Here is a 25805-nt window from a genome sequence, read left to right on the forward strand (position 1 = left end):
ATATATAGAAATTAATTTGGCAACCATGTCAGCGTAATATACTTCAAGTATCATCAGATAATGAGAAAAACCTCGTCTGATGCTGAAACAAGGTTCACTCAGAGGATAGCCCTTTCACCATTACTAGTTTTAACTCGTTCCGACTGGTACTATTAACAGTTTTTGTATATTTCGATTGAACAAGGCATCAGGTAGGGGTGGCACCAAGCCTAACCGGCTCGCAAACTGTTTTCTAAGCTTGACTCGAAAAAATATCTGCTTAGTTCAGTTTTTTACTTGAACTCAACTCGAGATCAAACTTGAAATAAAGATAGTTAAGTATAATAAGTCAAACTTAAGATTTTTCAAACTCGAGTTGTTAACTCATGAGTCAACTCGTTATCATAGATTTTTTATTTATGAAATACCCTTTTTGCTTTCGTCAATTCCTTCTTTAGTTAATTGATTGTTACTCTTTTTACCTCAAAGACAATCGATCATTCTAATCTTTTAAGTCCTTCAACATCTAATGTTAATGTTTACTAATGGAATAAATACTATTTATGAAGGTGTTTACTCTTTTCTTTTAAAGTTTATTAAACTAGTTATTATACAATAGTATGCTACATTACAAAATCTTGGATTCCTCTATAATAACTTACAATTCAATGGTATTAAGTTCATCACAATATTCTCTTTATTTATTTTTAATTTATTTTATATTTATAATTTTAATTGAAGTTTGGAACTTGAACCGCGAACTCGATTCCAATTTTAGGCTCAAGGCTCAACTCAAGTTCAAAGTACTTCTATCAAACTAAACTCGAACATACAGGGGGGGTTAGTCCACAATGAACTTGAATTGTTGAATTGAAGTAACTTCAACTCATGTTTGGGTGTTAGTATAAACAAGTTCAAGTGGTTGGAAAATAGATTTCAGTGTTAGAGCCCCCAAATGAAAAATATGATATAAAAAAGAGAATGAGTAACCTTTTATAATATACTTAAATAGAACATATACCTGAATATATAATTAACAAAAATAAACGTGGTTACTACATTTATAAGTGATTTAATTGTGTAGTATTAGAATATATTAATATCCTAATTAATGAAAAATATATTATATTACTTAATGATTATAATTTATTATAAATTAAAACAATAATTACATGTAACTAGAATAAATTATACAAAATTAATAAAAAAATTAAAAAATAACACGAGAATATAATAAATAAACCTAATGGTTTAATTAATTATAACAATTGAATAATTAAACCAATTAATGATTACATTTTATTATAAATTAATATACTAATTACGTGCGACTAGAATAAATTATTTAAAATAAATAAAAAATTAAAAATAACATAAGTGAATATAATAAATAAATAAATTATTTTGTAATAACATACGATATAGTTTAACATTAAACTCACTATTTTAATACAAAATAAAAAATACATAATAAATAAATAAATATATTAATTTATCAATAACATAATATATATTTTACATATTATTAATTAATAATATATTAACAAAAAATGAAAAACTAATGGTTTAATTAATTGGATAATTAAACCAATTTTGACGATGGTTTAATTTTTCTTAACTTAGGAAAAATTAAATATCGTCTTCGTCTTCCTCAACAACGGCCAATGCACAACGACGACGGAGGCGACACTCCGACAATACACCGAAAGGGAGAAGAAGCCTGGAGATCGAGAGGTTCAGCCTCCCATGCTCTGCAACGGAGGTCGAGAGGGAAAGGAGAGGGAGGACAGCCGATGGGGTAGGGGAAGAAGGATGAGAAAACAAAACTCTTTGCTGAACGATCGTAGAAGGAGTAGAGATCGTTGGGAGACGAAGGCCGAAGAGAGGGAGAGCAGAATAACTGGGGGGGAAAAACAACGGGCGTTGTGCATGAAAAGTGAATGATTCGCAAAATAAGTAAGAAACAGTTTTCCCTCGTTTTTTGCCTAAGTAAATGAAATGGTATAGTCTCACTTCAATTCAAGTCCTTCTACACTAACGCCATTCTTTTATGAACTAAGTAATGCAGGGGGAAATTGTTCCACTTCATTGTGGACTAACCCCCCATAGTACTCCAAACAAATCGACACTACTTTGAATAACACAAACATTGTGCCGGTTTATACCTACCTCCCCCTTGTCTTCTGTTATTAATAAAACTTTCAATTTCCAACAAAGCCACAAAAACTAAAGTACTAATAAAACTAACATAGACACCAAGACTAAATTAGTGTTCCATAATCTCATGTGGGTACATAAAATGCAAGCAAACAAGGATTTTTCTAATAGAAAATCTTTTCTACGATAAATTGGTCCAGGGAAGAATCACTTTCCCGTTATTTTGTCTCGACAACCGGTCCCTGAGAGAACTTTCATGTTTGCTAATCTCTTGCAAACATAATCTAAACCGAGCTTTTTTTGTTAATTAAAAACACTTTCTGTGAAATCCCTTTACAATGAGGGACAAGACGTCTCCCCCTCTTTTGCATAAGAATCTGCCAGCACCACTTGCAAACAACAGCAATGGCTAAATCTGGGATTACTAGAAAAAAACAACCAATGAAGCCAGGGAGAGTCATTCTTCTTGATGTGCACCAGCCAATTATTCTCTTGTAAACATATGAAAACTTTCTGGATGTGTTTGCACATAAAATGACATACCAGGCAATAACAGATCTGAACAACTTCAACTTCCATTAGATATGACCCAGTAGAACAGTATTCTTCACATCTCTTACCAGATACTACTAACTCTAACAAAAACTCTCAAGATCAGACAACTATTGTAGTAATGATTACATATAGAAAGGAAAGGATACTGGACTTTTAAGTTGGTTGCAACAAACATTTTCATTTCTTCCAAATATCGTTCAAAATAGCAACATAAACTGTCTGCAGTTACAACAGTGACGTTTTCTTTGTTGTACCATGGGAAATGAAAGAAACAGACAATAATAAGGTCATTTATCATAAATTAAATACGGAGAAAAAAATAAATGGTCAACTAAAACTGGAGTCCTCACTCTTTTGTCCATCAAATAAATGCCCTACAGTGGTTTCTCTTCCCTCTCCCAAACAAAAATACTGTTTCCAACTAGATTTTGCACCATCGTGAACATCTCAGATGACTCACAGTACTGCACAGCAAACCATAAAGACCAGCTAAGACCTAACCAGAAAATATTTCCATACATCCCTCACCAAGTAGATACACAATTGAATCCACTACAGTCGATTAGAATCTTGCAAGATATATAACCATGTGACAATGGTAGCGAAATGATTCAATTTTTTTTCCAAAAAGAGGCCTTTCCAGAGCGTGCAAGTGCATAAATATAAAAAAGCGCAATAAGAAGAGAGGTGTCAACAATAAGAAGAGAGGTGTCAAACATTCAACAGAAAGTAAGAAAACTCTACTCAGTACACCATACCTTCCACTTCACAAGGGAACAGTCTCCCACCGTGTACAAGCAAATTATCACCTGCCAAACAGAAACATGAGAAACAAAAAATAAAGGAAGACCAACCAGAGAATGATTTTCATCTCAGGAGAGAGTATCATACAAAAATTAGGAATCTTAATCCTCCATGTGAAATATGTTAAAGAGGGTTCCCAAGGTAGATTGGGTCGTACACATTTCAAGAGACTGAACAGGACCACACCAATAGGACTCTAAATATGACATTGTACCTGGTATTTTAACTTAATACTTGAATACAGAAGTAAACAAACTTCTGATGTCAGGAATCGTTGAAAGCAGAAATCCAGCTGAAGAATCTAATCAGAGCTCTGTGGCTCATTTGATATTGCCAGCAACATTTGAAGACGGTTGCCATGTCAAGGATTTACAATATTATAACTTTACAGAAACCTGCAACAACAAAAAAGAGATATCGTCCAATTCCAGTATACAGGGAGAAGAAGCAACTTCTACATGCCCCTTCACTAGAGCCAGACCCAGCCCAGTTCATCAGGCAAAATCAACAATGAAGTCCAGCTCATATAATACTTGACAAAGCAGACAATCCACCCAGCCTGTGTTTGTACAATTGGCTCCAAAATGGCTTTTTTTTACAAAAATGATGTACCACGAAGATGAGGGGTCCAGCCATCTTAAATCTCTTCCCATTGCTTCACAATCAGGTAAACTTGTCTCAGCCCCAATCAGACAGTACTACAGTTCCGTGAACTTCTTGATAACCTCGGTGTACAAGCCAGATCAGGTATAGTCTATCAAACTTTTCACTTTCAATCTTTACACATCTGGCTCAAGCTTCTCTTTTGAGAGGCAGCCTATAGGAACATAAGCAAAGCCTTTTGGTAGCCGCTGATTTTGCAATGAAGCTTCATCAGACGTCATAACCATTTCTTTCTGAAACGTCTCCGTGTGCTGCAAAAATAGCAATAGCATTCAGGAATTTTGTGTAGAGATAAAGTAGTAATATTCAATTAAATTTCGATAAATATAACACAATCCACAAAAAAAAGTCATAGCATGTCATGCAAAAACTAGAAAAGAGAAAAAGGGGGAGAAATATACAGAGGTAAAAACATATCCTCATGTCTGATACTTCAAGACAGGCTCCAATAGCCAAAGGTAGCTTAATAGACAGACAAAGCAGTAGCAAGCCAAGCCAGGTAGAACAAGTCCCCACACAAGAGGTAAATCATTTTGTACTTCTTTGGTCTACCTGTTTGAAATCTGATTCTAATTTTGGTTGATTTGCAATGAATAAGCACTTGAAATTAGTAAGATGGAAGAACCGTTCACCTTTCTTGACTTAGTCATCTTTTCCCCATCACTCCCCGAGTGCCTAGTTTTTACAGAAGCAGGCCGGTGGAGAAGCTGCTTCCCAGATGATGAGATCCTCTCCATTGGCCTCCGTGTGTAGGCACGCTGTGATGTGGAGCTGTCTTCAGTTTTCCTATCAAAATCCAGCTGAGGAAACCCAACCCTACGTTTCCGAGAAACCATGCTGTCCACTGTGATGTCATCTGATTGTTGGACTGCTTCATTGCAGGATTTACTATCTTCTGGACGGCTCTTTAGAGAAGTGGTGACAGACTCTGAACTAACATCACGACGGGGGAAGAAGGAATGAACAAGAAACGACCAGGCAACACAATCTCTCTTAGATGCTAATATGTCATGTGAGCAAAGAACCAATTCCTTCTGCAAAATAAAAGCTTGACCTTATCATTACACCGTGCTTGACATAACACAAACAGTTTACATCTCATAGAAGCACTATTAATCTGTTAAAACTTTTGCTCAATGAAACAAACTTAAAAGCAAGGATAAAAGTAAAATAACAGGAGCCTCATAATTTTTTAATAGCAGCAGCAAATCCTTGTACATAGTAGCTATAGTAAGCATTTTATACATTGTAATCAAAACAAATCAGCCATTATAAGGGATATGAGGGAGAAGCTACAGCATAACCGCCACAAGTTAAGCAGCTGTCTTCTCCAAATAGAATTCAAAAAAAAATAAAAAATTCTTCAGCAAATAATAAACATTTAAAATAAAAAATGATAAGCGGACGATAACAGAATTCAAGAAAAACTTCTTCAGCACATTATAACATTAAAAAATAAAAATATGACAAGAGGATGATAACATAGTATAATTCCATCTCAATTCATGGTCGTCAATCACCTTCAATTTTTCTCTTTTTATGATGCGCTCACAAAGAAGCCGTAGTTTCTCCAATTCAACCTGCAGACAGTCAACCCCATCAGGTAACCCAGTCTACACATCAATATGCATATATACACAACTTGTTGGCTGATCCCAGGTTAAAAAAATAAACTATAAAAGTCATAATAATAATTCTAAAAGACAAGGAAATATATTTGAAGCACAAAATAAGTTATCATCAAAAGAAAATAGTAATAATAATAAGAAATAAAAAAGACAAAAATGAAATAGATCTTGAGCACATTTTCCTATGCTACTAGGAAATAGAATAACAGGTGACCATGAGGAGAGAACGAACTCCCTGAACATGAAGAGGAAAGCAAAAACAGATGCCACCAGAAGACTAAATAGACATGAAACAAGTTTACTGACCATTTATACATAGCCATAATGACTTGATACAATTAACCAAACACACTCAAGGCAAACATTTACTGGTTCAAACTCAATGACCTATTGCTTGGATAAGCAGTGCTAAGAGAAATGCATGTCAATAGAGACCAAAGATACGAAGACAGGTTTACACTCAAGATGTCTCTACAACTCCCAACTCCCTAGCTATCATTATTAGATGTGTTTCCTTAAAATAGGTTAAAGATATAACTAACCTCGGTTGCAAGTGAAAACAGGGAGCTGTTCCCTCTTCCTTTGTAATTTTCTTATTTATATATAAATACATCTTTATCAAAAAAAAAAAAGGGAAAACCGAAAGAGTTCCGTACCTTTAACATAAGAAATCCCACTAAAAAGACACTCGTACCATCTAAGAACGTTTTTTCGCTTTCTTTCTGATAAGACCTAAATACTTATTATTTAGGTGTATATATATGAGAATATGAAACTTAAGCTTGATTCGGACTAATCATTGATATCAGCACCATGTGCACAGCTGCATATTGAACAATCATAGGACAACAGATCGGCAACCTGCCTCAAAATGAATCTCATACATAAAAATCCTCGAGAGGATGGTCGCAGGAAATAATAAGATTCTGAGATTAGTGGTCCAACAAGTATCAAGCACAAGAATGGAGTAGCTAATCGCAAAAAATTGTGACTGAGACAGCCATCCTGATCAACAAGGTTCATTATACAAATGGTAAAACCTCTAACAACAAAGGTTTTAAGACACTCACTGGAGAAAAATAAGAAAAGGAAAGAGGATCTCCCCCATAAAAAGAGCTTCATAAGACTTTTTTTTTTAACAAAAGGAAAAACATCGTTAAGAGCCACAAAGTACACATCAATATTGACATTTTCAATCAGATAAGCTACCTGGAATTAAACTACCTGTATCTACCAAGAGCCTGAAAAATTCTCAAGGCAAGCACATTTCTTACCGAAATTGGAGGGGGACAGAAAACAAAATAAGAAACAGAAACAGAAAATGCAGCAAACAAAAATTTTGTAGGACAAGTAGACTAATGAGATGGATAAGAAACATTTAAGGAACTTATATAAAACAATAAGCAAACAAACAAGAAACAATTTAGAAACAAATATGAAAAGGATAAGAACAGAACAAGAAACATCCACGAATTTGGTCGCAAAAGATTTAAGTAACTAATTAATGGTAAATTCCATGTAACAATAACCGTCGGATAAGTTAAAACTTTATGATGTAATCTTTAAAAAGCGACTTCGTAGCAAGCTGTTTATCGAAGGAGACTCAAAGACTGTCATCAGCCGGTGTTCAAAAGATAGCTCCCCCCGCCCCCCCCCTTGGTGCCACTGGCCAATTGATTAAATTGTTGACATTGTGTCATCCATTCATTGTAATTAGAACTTCGTTCCTAGATCAGCCAATTCTTTGGCCGATAAATTGGCAAAATTCAGAACCTCCCAACAATCTCTCATTGTTTGGGAAGGTTTTCCCTCTTGTAATCTGCTCGTTTGAGCTTTCTTAATAAAATTCAGCATCATTTCAAAAAAAATAAAAAAATAAATCCTACTTAATAAACAAATTTCTTTCGACCAAACACTTATATTGTTCCATTTTTTAATCTCTTAATTTAATTAAATATATAACAAATGATTTTTAAAACAATCTCAAACTAAATTTCGTTAAATTTTTAGTACAAGTTTTTTAAAAGTTCCATAGTTGCTTTTGAAATGTTTCCTGAAAGTGTGCAATGGGTTTCCATAAAAATAGAGAAAAGTTTTGGATTATTTTCTGACACAGATCAACAGACTACAAGGTAGAGATATACCCGTATTTGCTTAATTCTTCGAAGCTCCTCCAACCCATACCTACTCTCTGCCTGCGCAAATTGATTGAAGCCAAAGCATAAAATCTCGCATCTTGTCAATTAAGATGAGCATTCCTCCAAAACTGTAGATATTACCTTTTCTCTTTGCTCAAAGCTGTGCTTCCCACAATAAGCCTTATGCTGGAACTTGCCCCCACCAATCTTTACATTCATGTAAAAGCCAGCATTCCTAGCACATGTGGGATGGAATGTACTCAGACAGTGACCATAACTGCACTGCAGGACAAGAGAGACAAGAGTTATATAACAAAAGGAAACGAAGCTAAAAGAAGTACACAAAAGAAGACATCACCATCCCAACCTTCAAGCAAGCACCAAACTTCTGATAGCAAATACAACATGTATCTCTTCCTGTTAAAAGGACCTCCTGGCACCAAAAAATAATAAACTCTTAAGAATTACATCCAACAGATGAAACAGTAGAGTAACAAAATTCAGCAAAGCAATTACAGTAAAATCCTAGGAGAACTGAAAAGGCAACAGCAAAAAAATACTCATACCGTTCCTTCAACAGGATTTGGTTGTCCTCTTCTGAATGTTGATTCCAATAACCACTAAAATAGTAATAGTTACAAAAGTTGAACAGTCACATAAGTGGAACTTTCTCAAAAAAAAAAAAAAAAAATTAAAGAATAAAAATCTTATATGAACAACCCCAAGAGTTAAATAACAATTACAAAATTACCTCAGCACATAAAGCATGAATCCACTGCCCATCAATGGACTTTCTAAAAGCTCCAGAAGTGCCACCACATAAGCTACAGGACCTCTCGTGAGCATTTACTGGTGGCGCACTTGGGCTTCTCGAATGTAAAAGCATCTCTTCACATGGTTCACAATACCACGGGCCAACATGATCTTTAAGACTATGATAGCAAACCATGTGAACAGCAACCTGTCAACGCATACCGTAGGATTAGAGCTTCATATCGACTAACGCAAAATAATTTCCATAACTAATTGGTATTAGAGTTGTAAAAACAGGACTGACCATCAAACTGGATAAGTGGTGGGTTCACCCTGAACCAGTCCAATCCAGTTCAGGTTGTTATAAATACGATGAAACATTATATATTAACATATATCAAGTATAATATTTAACAGAGAAAGAAAGGCAACAGAGAGGGACATTGGCGGCGGGAGAGGGGCGGTAGTCCCTCCCCCAACTTTGCAGATACAAGCGGGGAGAGTGCCACTACTACCCCCCCCCCCCCCCCCCCCCCCTTCTTTCTTTCTAACCCCAGCATGTAATTTAAAAGGTAGCCAGATCAGCTGGTTTTTCTCCTTTTCCCAGTTTTACTTTCGAAAACCTAAAAGGGTCCAGTTTCAGTTGACACACATATACATATAATGTTTAGAGGTAGTAAACATATACAAAAAATAAAATAAAAAATAAAAACTAAAGCAATAATGCTGAACTTGAATAACCTTGCAGTTACAACAAACTAGGATGTGATTCAACATTGTTTCACCCCTTCTGCAAATGTCACAAACACGAGAATGGTCTTTTGGATCTATTTCAAATACTGAAAATTCCGGAGAAGCCTTCTGGACAGCCATCCTTGAGTCCTTTGGTTGTGATGTTAACTGAGAATAAGGCCCCACCCTCATGCTACTACTGTTTGTCTTCAGCAGGCTCTGCAAGAAATAAACACAGAATAATTGAGAGTAAAACAGTTGCATCACTGACACATGCTACATGTGCTGACGCAATTCACTATTATTGTGAGAAACATTCTGCAAATGAAATACAGTTAAAGATAATATGCCACAAAATCCAAGTTGACATGTAATCTCTATACTATCACTTTCTTTAAAGCAACAAACAAAACTACACTACCACAACTAAAGCTCCCAGGGGAAATTAAAAAGGGTAATCCATAATGATTTCCTCCATCGTGGTCACATCCACCTCATAGTGATTCCACTGAAGCTAAGCTGTGGGCCCTCGTGGAGGGATTTTTGTGGAAAGGGGACTTGACAATCTTCATCAGTTGGACTTTAAAAAGACCTGCTCCTCAATCTTTGTAGCTTTTTATATTAAGTTTTTTTTTCTTTTATTTGTTTTTCCCCTTGTAATTGGGTTTGTTCTCTCTTTTTTCTTGGCTTTTCAATAAATTCTCAAGAAAACAATAAAGGTATGATAGAGGTTGGAAGTGTTAAACTAGCCATTAAGCTACCTTTACAACCAACAATTAGCATATGTTTCCAAGCAGCATGTTCCCCCTTTCTTATCTCTCTCATTTATTTTAAAAAAGAAAAAAAACAGCAGCATCTATCAGAGAGTCAAGCTGGCCCAAACAAAAAGCAGTTTAACATCTTCAAAAGTTCGATAGAGAAAAGATAATTAAAACCTCATGAGGTGGAGTCACAACATCATCATGCACATCTTTCCTAAAAGATGAGATCCTAGAAGATGCAGCGGCGGCGGCAGTTGCAGCAGCAAGAACAGCTTGAGCTTCTTTATGCCGCCTCTCTTTCCTTCCTTGTTTTTTTGCTTCCCTAACCTCACAAAGAAACTGATTCACAATAACAGCATCCCACCTCTGTTTCCTCAATGCCTCCAACTCATGAGGTAGATTGGTGACCACCCTCTGAATCAGATCTTCTGCCCAGAGTAGACAAGGAAGAGGAAGAAAAATCAGCAGCATCAAGTCTTTATTGCATTTATTGAGAAATACCTTGACCAGGTAATATGTTAAACCCTTCCAGTAAATAAACAGAACCAATGACTTAAATCAATGTGTACTACAAAAAGACAAAAAAGAGACCAACCACAATGATGCTTGCTTGCCATAGCTTGATCAAGTAGCTTATTCTGATAGTAAAGAATTTCTCCTTCAACCTCATCTCCAGGGGAAAGATCAAAGATTCCCATACTTTCGGCATTAGTCATCTGCTTCCCCAGTTTTGAGATATTAGTGTCCTTTGTGTCGTCACAACCTGAATGGTGACACCCACTGCCATTGCAGAATGCAGAGACCGTGCAAAAGGCAGCCTCTGTAGCTTTCTCCACCTGACCTGCCCAGCAAGTGCATTTAAACTATTTAAAAATCACCAAGATCAACTTCAAGAAAGAAAAATGAAAGTTACTTTACCATTGCAGTCTGGAATCATCCTTCTTTCCTCAGCAAACAGATACTGTCTCTGTAACAGCCTACTGCTGATGAATGGATGAATAGAAAAACTCGGAGGTGGCTGACCACAGCTGCATATTGTTGAGCATTTCAGATTAGAGAAGATGCATTATAGGAGTTTTTGAACTCACTAAAACAATGTCACTAAAGATTTCCTATTGCATTTACAACTTTTTTTAGCACACATCGCACAGCTATTTACTGTAAGGTTCTAAGAAAGATAGGAAAAGTTTCAATTGGAAATTATGTAAAATGAGAACCTAAAAAATCTAAAGTACGAAAGAACCAAACAGAAAGGCTGCCCAGTCATTTGGACATAATCTTGCACCTTGACCACCAATCAAGTTGCTGCATTACCTCCTTACCCACTTTCTTGACATTTACATCCATTTACATTTTAGACCAAGGGTAGCAATGCTTGTGCTGTGTGCAACAAATGAAAGTTTGTCCAATTCGTAGGTTTGATTTTCTTCTAAAAAGGGGGAAAAAAGAAAGAAAACCAAAAAAGAGAGAGGAATGACAAACTCCAAGAGAACCTAACAGAAAACCTAGCAAATGGACCAAATAGAGAACGATGATTCAAATAGGTGACCCTAAATTAATTGGTTTAAGCTATGCCTATGATGATGGTCTGCAGTCATGCACAGATGGTAAAAGCTATCCCTGCTTGATAAAAAAATGAGATTTTCTAGATATGGTTTTATTTAATAAATTCCTTCCCCATTACCTCAGACTATTTATCTTTAACAATCAAGTGCACATATCTGACATAGATAAAACAAATTCACGAATTTTATATTATGACAAACATTTCGCATTAATCCATCTTGCTCTGAGAAGAATCACCATGATGTACAATACATAATAACCCTTTACCTTCAGAGAACCACAGTCAATCCTAACATCAAAGACACATAATAGAAATTTTCTGGAAAGGAGGCTAAGTTCGTTAAAACACAAGACTGATTCACTGTTTCCCAGATCTAGAAAACACCATCTCAGTAGGTGACAGAAATAAAATCAACCTTTAGAGCTTACTTGATATTTATATCTTCTCCACCAGAATTCACCAAAGGATATGCTACAGCATCATCAGGTTCATCCACTTGACCATTTATGGATACCGGCAAGGATGGAGGAATAGAATTCCCTGTCCAAGACATGCAAATTAGCACCAAGAACATTTCCTAAAATTGGAAAGAATCAAGATGCACTATAGTTTATCACCCCCTTTCACATTCTAAAGATTCAAATAGCTATCTAGCACCACAATCTAACATTTGTCCCCTTCACCTCTGAATCTTGCAGTTTTGAGCAGGTGGAGTCAGATAGCTAAGCTCTCTGTGCACCAGACATCCAAATTTCTATGCAAGTTCAGCAGTACACCCAAATAATACACAAATTGATCCCCCCCCCCCCCCCCCACACACACACACACATGCACACATGCACACACAATTTTAGTTTTCTTATTGTTTAATACGCTCACTATTGGTTCCAGTGTGTATCCCAATATCAATCGTGTCAGATAACACAAGAAAAGTAATTTCTTCTAGGAATGTCAAACATGTCGATCGACACATTGTATGTAGATTAAGCACTTCTACCAAGGAATAATCAGGTTTCCAGTGGATCAAGATTTTGGTCAAATATAAAAGGCGACACACAGGTTCCCAGCAACCTTAAACGAACCTTAGGAGATATTCCACTTTAAGACTCCTAAAAACTTGCACATACATAACAATACTATAAGAAACTCCTAAGGCCAATAATACTACCTAAGTGACCTCAAACTGTACTAATAAACCAAGTGAACCTATACAAGAAAAACTCTCCAATTAAATATGATGCCTACTAACAAAGTCACTAACTTATCCAACATTCCTCCTACACATCTGACTCATTTTCAAAGCATAGCCATAACAGAGTGAGAATGCAATAACATGGTAAACATCAGCTCTTTCACCAGCTTCCCGCTATGTCTTCTAACGAGAAATGAAAATTTAGAACACAATTTAAACAACACCTAGGCCGTTTTCTTTCCTCCTTTTTTTCTGAAGGGGTGCGGATGGAAGGGAAAGGTGGGTGTGTAATGTCTTGTAATGGAGAAAAAAACAGCAAAACAAAAAACCGCAGAGGACAAAACAAAACAAAAAATCGCAATGAGATGGTATCAGCCACAATAAAGCATTACAATGAATACCATTTCTAGCAAAGAAATTGGGACCGCCCAGCAGATGTTTTTAATAATCAAAGAACAGGGAGGCCCCCACTGCAAGTTCAATTTCTGAGGAGGTCCACTCTAATAACATTCTTTGGATCTCCTTGTACCATGAGTATTACAACAAATTTGAGTTGGCTGCTAGTCTTGAATAATCAAATAGCTTCCTCTCCCTTTAGTCAACCTAAGAAATAACAGTTATTTCACTCTTGTCAGTGTTATACAAGTAATACTTCTGGACCTTACCACTAATTATCTGGTATACACCCAAACTGAACTCATCAATAGTGCATCAAGTCTAAAGCCAACATAAGAATATCATAATTCTAGCAAGCTCTGAGGCCTGGCTTTTAACCAAAAAAACTCCCCTCCTAACTTGTCACTGTTTTTTCTTTCTTTTGGAAAATTGATAAGCTTATCTCATTAGCCATGTATTTTGGAAGACTGAAATTTTAGTAACAGTAGAAGATACAAGACCAAAGTCAGAAAAAAGACATTAATTACATCCTTTTAATAGTTTATACATCTTCATTCAAAAAAACAAATTACATCTACATGCTAGCTACCAACTACTCCTACATCACATAAATTTCCTGGGAAGTTGGTCACAGTTCTCATTGCTACACTCCCATTACGCTGACAATCACCTCTCAAGTTTCCATCACCTATGATCTAAATAGCAGACTTCAATTTCTTTTACTTTTTTTCTCAATTCTTATGTAACAAGGAAATCGTAATTTAAACAACACAAAAAATATCATAGAAAAGATTCCCAAGAAAAAACCTCAATATCAAAATAAGCAAGCATTCATCTAAAACTAACAAACATCCGCCTGAGAACTAGAAAAGCACAAATAACAAGGCTATCACAAAAACAAAAACATCAAAGATGACAATCGCAGTTTAAAAGCTAACATACATATAGAAAAAAAAAGGGGGGGCAAAAGACAAATAATACCTTCGTCATTGGGAGATTCAGCCAAGGAAGAACTCAACACTAGTTCTCCCGCAGACCTTCCCATCTGCCAAAAAATATAAAACAAAAAGTCATGTGCACATTCAAACAGCAATTACTGATAATTGACTAATTCTGAGCTCTAAAAGCTACCTAAATTTACAAATAAAAGCTGCATTATACGAGGCAAATAAGCTGCAGACAGATTCCACATCCGCTAACAACCAGATGAGAAAAACTGAAAGAAGAAGTAACCAGAAGAATCCTCAATAAAAAAATGAAAAATAAAATAACCAGAAGAAGCATACTAGAATTCTAGATCCCCAAAAGTGGTACCATTAATACTGACAGGGTTCATCTCATATGGACTTGTTCAAGAAAACCATGAATGACAGTCAACAGCATTCAAGGTATATACACGGAAACAAGATTTCTGCAGTGTACTAGGACAACGCATTACACCAAAGAGACTCCCCCTTACATCCTTTCCCCTCTTAGACCGATCACCAAGCAGCTCATATGTCCACCTTCACCAGTTATGGCATGCTAAGGAAGTGATATCGAACTAACCTAATCAAATAAGCCATTATTGGATTGGAGAATATGCTTTATAATTTGGGAAGAACCCACTGAAGAAATAACAAACCCAAAATATTGCTCAAACTGCATTCTGTGTGTATAGTCAGCTTGTGTCTTAAAAATCCAAATGGAAAGATTAAAGTTACCCTTCCACAAGAAAAAGACATGAATGAAGCTCTTGACCTATAAATTATTATATTCTGTCCTTCCAAATGTGTGGTAGTTATGGGTTAAAATTGTCAACCTTTTTTTTTAAATGGCACAATTGATATAAAGGGAGAAGGATGTACAGTTGCAACTCCCGACAAATCAAACAGCACATCACAACAAAGAAAAATTGCAAGGATTCAACTCATGCTAAAAAAATAACAAAATAAAAACAACAGAAATGCAAGCACTTCGCAAATTTCCCTGTAAAAATAGAGCTAAACCACTGACCATTTCATAGAACAAACTCCAATTAACACAACTAGAACCTGTTAAAATAATTGTGAGAAGAGACCTCATAATCATTGTCATCAAAGTCATTATCAAAATTATTTGTAATTATCATCAAAGCTATTATCATAATTATTTGTAATTGTGAATGCCAAAGAAATTCCAGCAAGGCAAGACTAGCCAGCCAACTGAATACCTTGTGGATGCCCAGACTGAAAGAATTCAATTTCCCCACCTGGAAAAAGATCTCAAAACTAGTAGCTTAACACCAATCAAAGTATACAAATGTCATGAGAAGACTTGGGGCTAAATGATGGAGCTTTTGGATATAATGGAAGTCATATACAAAGGCAAGCTGCCTAGCGTGAAGAAAGACAAAGGAGTAGCGAACAAAGAAAAGACAAGAAATGATTATCACATCACGGAATGTAACAAAAGTCGGATCCAGCCAAAAACATACCACAATTTGAAAGCACCTGGCAGCCCACAAATCCTCAATCATCCTCCTCCAACAGACAAAAATCCAAATCATGCAAAAGATTGTTGCTAAAGACCTATGAAACTATGCAAACTTGGAGTAGAAGGCCATCAATGCAATTGGTCACTCGAGAGGCATTCTCGCTTTATACTCCAATCATGTAGAGGTGCTTGGCACTAAGATGGGGACATACACGATAGGCTTGAAGGTTCTTGACCAAGACTCTAGGAAACATTGGGGCTTGGATGGAGTGTACAGCCCGACCAGATATAGATCATACAAGATTTTGGGACAAACTTCTCGATATTACTCAAAGATGGCCCTTGTCGTGGCAAATAATTGATGAATTTAATGCATTGGATTCTACAAGGAGAAATCCACCCAATCCCTAGAATTATGTCATCCACGAGAGAATTTGTAGACTTCATTGGTAGTTGTGAACTTTAGGAGATAAACCTCGTTGGCAACACCCTCACCTGGTCCAAACAACAAAGACCAAACCTCTCTAAATTGGACAGATTTCTAGCCATTGGTGATTGGTTGCCACTCTATAAAAACATAGACAACGAAGTCCTAAACAAATTAGGAGGATCATTGGCCAATTCAAATAGATATCAAATTCCGCAAATGGGGAGCCAAACCATTTAGATACAAAAATGTATGGCTAATGGAAAAGGATTTTAGCTGGCATATCAATGATTGGTGGAAGGAGATTCAGGTAGAAGGGGTGGCTAGATGGAGACTTCCACTCAAAACTCAAACAATTAAGCCAAGCTCAAAACTCTGGTCAAAAGATCACCAAGCTGATCTTCTGCCCAAAAGAACTCCCTCCTATCCCAAATTGTCACCCTTGATGAAGTCGAGGAATGCAAGTCTCTCTCTGCAAATGGATTTTCTATTCGCACTACTCTTTTAAACCAATTTTAAGCAATTGCTCGCAATGAACGTATTTAATGGAAACAAAGAGCATGATTTAAGTGGTTGACCGAAGGAGATGGTAACATGAAGTTCTTTCATGCCATTGCCTCAACCAGATGCACCAACCCGGTTACCTCATTGTGCATCAATGATGAGATAACCTCAAATACGTCCTCCATAACCAATGCTTTGTTCAACTTCTTTGCAAACCCATATATGGAGGAGTATGACAAAGAGTATCCCCCAAGTGCCGCACTTCACCTTGGGCTATCGTTCTCCAAAAAAGAGGTCGAAAAGGCAATCAAAGAAATGACTAGCAACAAAGCTCCAAGGACAGATGGATTACACAAAATTTTACAGAAGTTGTTGGCCAATGCTGAAGTTCAACATCTTGTGCATCGTGAGAAGCTTTTATCACAAGGGACTAAGGTGTTAAGCCATGAAAGCATACTTCATCGGCCTCGTTCCTAAGAAGAAGGAAGTAGATCATCCGAAGGATTTTCGACCAATTAGCCTGATTTCGAGCTCCTACAAGATTACAGCTTGCCTTCTAGCTTGCATACTCAAGAATGTTCTCCCATTAGTCGTCCATGTAAAGATCAAAATCAGTTTCCTTCATCCTTTTCTCGAGAAGAAGCAATGATGGCATCTAAGGAATAAGCATCGGCTAACTCTGTACCAATAGTAGCAGTAAGACAGAGGATGCAAGCGTTATCCAGAATGATTGGGCGTAAAGCATTTGTAAGTGGTTTTTCAAGTCCGCCGTCAAATCCCAAGGACTACCAAGCTGGAGTACGGTAGGGGCAAAGGGACTTATAAACTACTTCAAGAGAGACAAAAGGCCTGAGTAATCCTTAAATTGGAGTTGCAAAAGCATTTGACAAAGTGAATTGGAATCTAGTAGAAAGCTTTCTTCACTCAATGGGATTCAGAGACAAGTGACGGTTTTGGATTCATAGGTATGTATCATCAGCCTCCGATTCCCTCCTCCTCAATCGTACTATATGTGGCTATTGAAAAGGAATGAGAGGAATTTGGCAAGGTGATCCAACTTCACCCATTCAATTTAATTAGTTCAGAAGACCTATCCGCCATGGTTTATGCAACCAAAGAAGCAAGATGGCTGAAGCTGACTAGTGAAGAAAGCAAGTTTGATGTCCCTCTCCTCCACCTCACTGACGACACAATATGTTTTTGTGAAAGATCCATAGACCAAATTAGCAAAGATGAAAGCTCTCCCAATCTATTTGAAGTCACATTCGGCCAAAAAAAACAATTGGAGGAAAACCATGCTAATGAGATACTTCCTAGAGAATGGGAGTCTCAGCAACTTAGCTAATTACCTAAGGCTCTTTCCTACTACCTTGCCCACGACTTACTTGAGACTCCCTATGTTTAATAGCATGCTAGACAAGAATTTATGGAACTCATCATTGAGAAGATTCAGCACAGGCTTTCAACCTAGAAGATGTGTCTACTTTCGAAAGCTCGCAGGCTAGTCCTCCTTGATTCCAGCTTTGTGGGACTTTCGAACTACTATATGTCCTTCCCTCCCTATCCAGCTTTACATTAGTCATATAATTGAAAGCATGAAAAAGAAGATTCCTCTAGAAAGGTGTTGAAGAAGGATTCAAATATCATTTGGTCAATAAGTTAAAAGTTTGCAAGCCCAAACAGTTGGGGAGACAAGGTACATTAGTCGTAGAATTGAAAGCATGAAAAGAAGATTCCACTTGAAAGGTGCTGAAGAAAGATTCAAATATCATTTGGTCAATAAGAGAAAGGTTTGCAAACCTAAACAATCGGGGAGACTGGGTATTCACAATTCCAAGGAGATGAACTAGGCCCTATTGTTCACACGGTTTTTGAGATTTAACACCTTCCCACCAGGTATGTGGAGGCAAATGGTAGCCAAGAAGCTAAATTGTAACTTTCAATGGAGGATAACAGGAGGCTCTAGGAAAACACTCTCCCCCTATGGCACTCCTCCTACCCTCTCCTCCCCAAATTTACTCCAACAACAAGATTCGATGTGGAGAATGGTTAAATAGTGAAATTCAAGAATGATTGTAGACAAGGGACAGCCCTTCGAAAAAAATCCACCCAAAGCTGCACACTCTGGTAGTCAACCAGGCCGCCATAGTTTCTGAATTATGGAGGATAAATGGTAATTGGGATCTCGGATTTAGGCGAGGGATGAAGGATGAAGGATGAAGAAGCATTAGTGGCCAGCGACCAATTGGCAGATCTGAACAGAGTTAAGAACTCATAAGGAGGATAAATTAATTTGTACTCAAGATGATAGCGGAAAATTCACCATCTCTTCGTAGTACAGCCACCTAAAAGGATAGAACAGCTCAATCCCACAGATGTAACTATCACCTGGAAGTTGTCTGAGGCTCCCAAAGCTCGTCTCTTCATATGGAGTGCCCTCCTCAACAACATCCTTGCATCAAACAACCTTCGGAGGTGAGAAAATGTGATCCATGGTCCTCAATGTCACTCGTGTGCCGAGGTGGAGTGTGTTAATCACCTTCTTCTTCATTGTCCTATACATGGCAGGTTTGGACAAATTTTCTCAACAAGATGGGGCTTCATATGTATCCTGAACAGCCTAGATGCAATCAGCCAAATGGGTAAAGGTATTCAGATGCCTGGTATAGGTAAAGCCCTTCTTTCAGCCTGTCTATAGTTCACATTCCTTGGGATTACGGTGGGAAAGGAACCAAAAAAAAGACATGCAAGCAAATTTTCCATAGCAGAGGAGGTGACTATACACATTTTTGGGATGATTTTAGCCTGGGGTTCACTCCAAAACAGAGTTAACGAACTTAAAAAGGCATTCCCATCCGAGAGAATTGGCATGTTATTGCTCAAGCGGCCTACCCCTTCTACGCTGCCTACACTGAGGAATGGGTTCCCCTTCTAGATGGATACTTAAAATTAAACTTCAATGGATGCACAATTGGTAAACCAGAAAAAGCAGAAATTGGAGGTGGAATTCAAGAACAGCAAAAGCAAAGTTTTAGTCTCCTTCTTAGGACCTTTGGGCATTTCAGAATTTACTCAGCAGATATTCAAGCCCTTCTCCAAGGGCTGAACCTATTTCTGGACCACCTCAGCAACAAGCTTCTGATTGAAGAAGACTCCAAAGTTTGTGATTGGTTGGTGCTCCACAAGATCTTAACCCTTCTTGGCGCCACAAGAAGACCTATCATGAGATTGTAGACATTTTTTCCTTTTATTATTGTACTCGCAGACATATGCACATCCTCATCCATGGGTGCAATGTTTTCTAACACACCTTTTTAAGTTAGTTTTCCTTATTTTGCAGCATTTCTCTTCCATATAATTTTTTCTTTTTAAAATGAGCCATGTAACTTCTTAACATGCATATATAGAGTATGATTTTGCCAAAATCTGATCTGCATATACATCTTGTATAAAAAACAGTTGAAATCTCTCCAGCTGCCATCTTCTCTCTACTTCATTAAGACAGAAAGTACACTCAAAGAAGTGCTTGGCAAATGATAGACTATCAAATACTTTAATTTTTCTTACTTCTAAAACAAAAATCAGCATTCATGCAGTATAAACTGGATATGACAAGTCAGAATAATTAGGTTATTAAATTTTTCAGGTACACCAAATTCATAGCCTACTAATGAAATATAGTAAGAAAAACAGTAATTTTGTTCGTTACTCAGAAAGTTGTGCATGCTGAACATGATCAGATGATGAAATCAACTTTTGTTTCAGAGAGAAAAAAAGGAAGAAAAAGACAGCTAACGATGGGCACATATAACAAATCATCATCTACGTATTCAAAAGGATGGAGACCAGCTCATGAGTAAGAGAAATCAACAATTTGAAGCCTCCTATTTAAAAAATCAAAGACATCAATGATACAAAGAAAGGTCGTAACATCCACAAGGTCAATCAGCACAATTCAAACTGATGACGTCTACATGTCAAACATACATGAAAACTCCCAACATATTTCACTAGATTTTATTTGAAATATCTCAAACATCAATACCTCTCCTGTACACTCTAGTCCCTCAGAGACACTATCTTGATCCACAGATGTAGCTTGATCAGAAGCACCATCAGTTCTTTCATCATTATCGCATAATCCATGACTTTCACAAATCCCATTCTTACTGACAAAAGTACCAGAACAGCCATTCTCTTGAGCCCCAGATGAGCAAAGAGTTGCTTCATTATTATCTTTTACACTGCCCCCCCTTTCTGTCCTGAGGTTAATGGTATTTGTGAGGCCATCATGACTTTGGACAGAGGTAGCCACATGGGCAGAATTTCTTAGCCATTTGATTATTCTTACCCTCCACTCAAGCGGGAAGAAGGTAAGGTCACCCTGCAAAAATGAAACATAAGCTTTTCCATAATAATACTTGTGAATTAAATTAAGGTTTTCTTTTTTTAATGAAAAATATGTAAACTTATGGCACATGGCTAGTTGGACCAATAAAATGAATCACCTTAAGTGCTTCTACAAGAGACTCAGCAGAAACATCGATCTCTGTTGCTACATTGCTAATTTTAACTTTCCCCTGATCAATTAACTGAACAGAAAAAAAAGGAAATGTTAACAGATATATGGTTATATCTGTACCAAAAGAGGGTGGTTACACCTCAGTAGAGAACTCATAAAGACTGCAACCAGATCAAAGTATGCCATTTTTATGAATAGCCCATGGTCAAAAAGAGAAGATTTTAGAAAAGTGATGTAGCAGCATCAGCAAAAGAAGTGTACTGATGCACCTTTTTGAGAACTAGTGGAACATTAAGCGAATCGGATGAATGAGAATCCCCGCTACTATCCCTCCTAACAGCTCCATGTGTCTCCATGTTGACGCATTCCTGAAATCCCCAGATTCTGACATTAGGCAAACATAGCTCTATCTTGTTCCAGTTCCATCTCATTTTTCCCATTTCATCACAGCTGGCTACTGAGTTGTCATCAAACAATAAAATAAAAAAAGACTTCTACATTTTTACCTTGTCTTCATGTTCAATCTTCAATTCGTGCAACCCATTAACAGGTAAAAGCCTGGGTAAAGCAGAATCAGGATGGACTGCAGATGAATCCTGACAAGTTGAGTGCTTTGAGCAAAAGGCCCTCAATTCAACCTAGAGAACGTGTTAAACAAGCTTGAAATTATGCCTAAAGCATTTAAAATTAGAGAATTTTGAAAAAAAGTTTGCTGCAACCAAGATCTTACATTATCACATCCAACCTTTCCCCATATCTCCATTCTGTGTTTTGCCTCCCTAGCACATATAGGATGGAAAGATGTCCTGCATGTTCCTGCAAAATCATTCAGAAAACAAGGTGCTCTTCAGAGACACAAAAGCAAAATCAGCTGTATTTGTAGCTTTCAACAGTACTGATATTTCAATAATGACTTCTGGACTAATAAAAATGACAGGCACGACTAACAGTAACATTTTTGCGGAACAGAGTACAAAATTTACAACAGCAGGCTGAATTGTTAGCAAAGGCCCAAAAAAAATAGTGTTACAGCCTTTACTGCAATCGATTTTTCTTCTGCTTTCACACAGAAGCTAGCGAACATTAGAAGGAAAACAAAGGTATATGTTTCAAGTGTCAGACCGTTCACTAAAATCAGAGGCAATGCAGACTTTTGTATCATTGTCTGGAGCCTCCAAATACAAGCCCAATAAGAATGTTACAGCTTTTTTATCTATCTGGCCAGCTTCTTAATATTCTAGAAGAAATTCCTGCTATATCTTAGACAAGAATTCCTTAGTTGGCAGAGCTAACATTGTGACAGCATTATTATTTGAAGAATAAGAATTGATACACTATCTAGTCTTGAGACCTTGAGAGTTTCCACCTTGGTTGCATTACCCAGTCAGAAAAATTCCAACTTCAACAATCGTGTATTCTCTTTCTTTAATTGTTGGTAGAAGTAAAAATTTCATTGACTATATTTTCAATGTCAATAATAGCGTTTTTGTGCAATGATATTGAAGATAAGTTAAAAGGGATGCAGAGGCAAACAAACATGAAATAACCATAAAGCATTTTTAAAGTCAAACTCAAACAGAAAGATGCATTGGCACTTTTCATTTTTCATGCATCCTTGATTCTTTTAATCCATATAAATGAATTCGTAATTCTACATTAAGAAAAACGCATTCAGAGCTGCTATAGTTAATCTCCACATTATTAGCTTAATTCAAACTCTTCACAGAAGTCATACATAAAATATTCCATCCAATAATGATATTAAAGTTTGCAGTACTTGATGTAGATCACACTCATATCTACTATTCCAACACATTCTGAAAGAAGACAACAAAAGAAACATTCACATCTCCTTCCAAGAAATCAATGACTCCTTGCAAAGTTTTGGCCTCCAATTGATTTTAAGTCTTCGATTAAAGAATCTTCTTGCTTACAGCACCCAGTAAGGGTTTCCCATGGTATATAAGTGCAGCTGCTATCAAAGAAATGCATCTTCCAATAATACAGCTTTTCTAGCTCACCATTCAAAAAAAAAAAAAAAAAATTCATGAGCACTATAAAATGCTTCCTTAGGAATTAATGAGATGCACTTTCTCAGCGATAGGCTGTTCAACAAGATGACTATCACAGATCCCTCTCATGTTTCTCATTCACTTTCTTGAATAGAAAGTTTACCAGGACTAATGGAAAGACAATGTCAACAACATCTTTTTGGCCGCTGATACCAGTTTGGTATGCTCTACAATAACATCATCATCCTGCAAGTTCTTCCTCTTTAATCTCCACAATCGTTTAGAATGAAAGAAACACCATAATTTCAATATTATGAACAAGAAGTTATCTGTGCTGAAGGCCACAGTTATTTCTGTTATTTTAAACTGACCAAATCTGTCATCATCTTTAGAGGTTCCACTTTTCACATGAACTTCCAATTATTTTCCCTGTCATTAGATAAAGTCCTTCCATCATTCAAAGAAAAATGAACTAAATAATCTCCTTCAAAAGGCCAAAAAGGAGAACAGACAACAGGATGTTCTGTATAGCTAAAACTCAAGTAGTCTGGTTGACCATGATTGGCTATTCACCTTATACAAGATGGCCATAGGGCAACAACACATCTTCCTCCTCTCTATTACAACAAAGCCCCCCATTTAACCAATAATACATGTCTCAATCACCCAAGGCATTCTTCATCACTAGCCATTCTATTTAAAGTTTGGAATGCTGGTTGCAAAATTTTTAATTGAGAAACCCATCCAACTGAAAGGGGTCCACAGAAACCTTGCAAGAGAAAAAACCGATATACATCCAAAACTTACGCAATCAAGATAAAACTAGAGTTGCAAGAAAGAAGATATAATAGCACACAGCATTTGAAGCAAACCAGAAGCTCATGATACAATTAAGAGACTCACAGGCACAAAGTTTGTTTCCTTCAATTAAAAGGACCACACAGTTGCCAATCATAACCCCAAAAGTCAAAGAAAGCAAGTATTGAAACATACCATGACTACACCGGATGCACACACCATATTTAACTTTGCACAAACTACAAAGTAGTTTCCTCCTTGTATCTTGTATCCCCTCAATGTTCAATACAGGTTCCATTGTTTCGGTATTCTCAACATAAACTTCAGGCATCCATTGACAACAAAACAAATGTAAAAAGTTCTCATTTCCACCAGAATCCCAGCCAACCGGTTTCAGGGCCCCACCTCCTTTGGGGCAAAGCAAACAAGGCCTCTCCACCACTCTGCCAGCATTCTTTTTGCACCACGAACACAACCATTTCTCTTCAGTAACTTCTTTCACACCGTAACACTTCTGATGCACCGCTACCTTACATGAATCGCATTGCAGTAAACAGTTCAAACCATGACCAGTATCTGGCATAGAGCATACGTGGCAGACTGCACAATTAGAACTTGAATCGGCATCACCACCTTGGCTCTCGTCACATACAGAAAATAATCTTTCTAATCCTGCGTCTTCCCCTAGTAGTTTCCGTTTCTTAGAAGGTCTCTCCGAAGTGAGAAGAACCTTATGTTTAGCACCCAACAACCACTCTATCCCGATTGAAGACAAAGAAGAACACTCCAATTTTTCCTCCTCTTTCAATGGTAACAGTTCAGTCGGACCCACAGAATCTATTTCCATTTCCTGAACGTCCTCCGGCTCAAGAACGACTTCGTCCACATCCCTAGGAGCATCCTTAGCCACATTTTCACTAGGCAGGGCAGGAATTCGGAAACACGGATTGACAGAGCTCTCATTTTTGGCCTTAGAGGACAAGAATTCGACGTCCGAGAGAGTGACAGGTCGGAAATAATCCTCAGTCTCCGCCCAAATGTTTCTCGGGCCAACCTGCGGCTGGCTAGCCCCCGCAGAGAGATCCTGTTGCGCTTTCTTCTGCTTCCTGCTGCGCGCGTCGGTGTACCTAGACAAAGAGAGGGAGCAAGAGACCGGGAGAGTGGGAACCCTAACGAGAGCCTCTTCGGTATCGAAGGGCGACCGTTCGGACAACGCCTTGCGAGCCTGCGTGAAGAAATCCAGGTTCGTAGAGAAGGTAGGTAGGTCTCTGCCCATCATCGTACCTCCTGATCATGGCCACGACGAAAAACAACCTCCTAGACGGTTCGGTTCATGGCTGCAGCAGCTCAAACCCTAACCCTAGCCCTAGACGAAGCTTTCGCGGTCGCATCCACCAGAGTGAGAGAGAAGACAGAGGCGGTTAGGGTTTCAGTTTCAGATTTTTTTCTCTCGTTTTTGGTTTTTAGTTTTTATGTTTTCATCGGTTGGATTCGGATTCTGATCAAGCGAAAGGTCGAGAGCCTCCTCCTCTTCGAGTTTTTAACAGAGAGAGAGAGAGAGAGATGCCGAACGTCGCGTTCTCTGCAGGCTGAGAGGGATTTCATTTACTTTCTGTTCGATCCCTTTCTGGTTTTTATTTCTCGGAAACTTTTAGTCCGTAGATTACCACCGACCCACTTCTAAACCAATGACAGCGCGAGAAGCAATTAGAAATGATACTCCCGCGAGTGACTGAACCCAGTCTCTCTCTCTCTCTCTACTA

The 25805-nt window shown here is 37.4% G+C and overlaps 1 protein-coding gene across 3 annotated transcripts; it reads right to left on the bottom strand.

The window, feature by feature from the left end:
• Positions 1-3788: 3788 nt before the first annotated feature.
• LOC137940254 (uncharacterized) lies at positions 3789-25618 on the bottom strand. Of its 3 annotated transcripts, none has more exons than XM_068785204.1 (20): positions 24238-25618; positions 21963-22048; positions 21739-21828; positions 21502-21600; positions 21219-21302; positions 20756-21094; positions 14307-14370; positions 12166-12277; positions 11089-11198; positions 10766-11011; positions 10345-10598; positions 9419-9628; positions 8676-8885; positions 8491-8544; positions 8292-8357; positions 8066-8206; positions 7931-7981; positions 5679-5738; positions 4791-5192; positions 3789-4409 (listed from the first exon to the last, which is right to left on the bottom strand). In XM_068785204.1, exons 1-20 carry the CDS (start codon positions 25319-25321, stop codon positions 4275-4277), a joined length of 3897 nt encoding a protein of 1298 aa, XP_068641305.1. In that variant the 5' UTR covers positions 25322-25618; the 3' UTR covers positions 3789-4274. The 3 variants fall into 3 exon arrangements, with proteins under 3 accessions (XP_068641305.1, XP_068641304.1, XP_068641303.1); XM_068785203.1 differs by having other exon boundaries at positions 10345-10595; positions 21739-21870; XM_068785202.1 differs by having other exon boundaries at positions 21739-21870.
• Positions 25619-25805: the final 187 nt, after the last annotated feature.

This window comes from Aristolochia californica, unplaced genomic scaffold (assembly GCF_029961685.1).
Source record: "Aristolochia californica isolate CCGP_79_NKW_82.1479 unplaced genomic scaffold, dmAriCali1.0.hap1 SCAF_9, whole genome shotgun sequence".
Lineage (NCBI taxonomy): Eukaryota > Viridiplantae > Streptophyta > Magnoliopsida > Piperales > Aristolochiaceae > Aristolochia > Aristolochia californica.

Bases quoted from the DNA above. Each gene is read 5' to 3' on its own strand.
- LOC137940254 (XM_068785202.1), bottom strand. From the start codon at position 25,321: ATGATGGGCAGAGACCTACCTACCTTCTCTACGAACCTGGATTTCTTC. The intron at 21,095-21,218 runs GTGATTCATTTT...TCATTTTTGCAG, and splicing joins CTCTTGTAGAAGCACTTAAG to GGTGACCTTACCTTCTTCCC. The intron at 7,982-8,065 runs GTAATATCTACA...CAATTTGCGCAG, and splicing joins GCTTTGAGCAAAGAGAAAAG to GCAGAGAGTAGGTATGGGTT.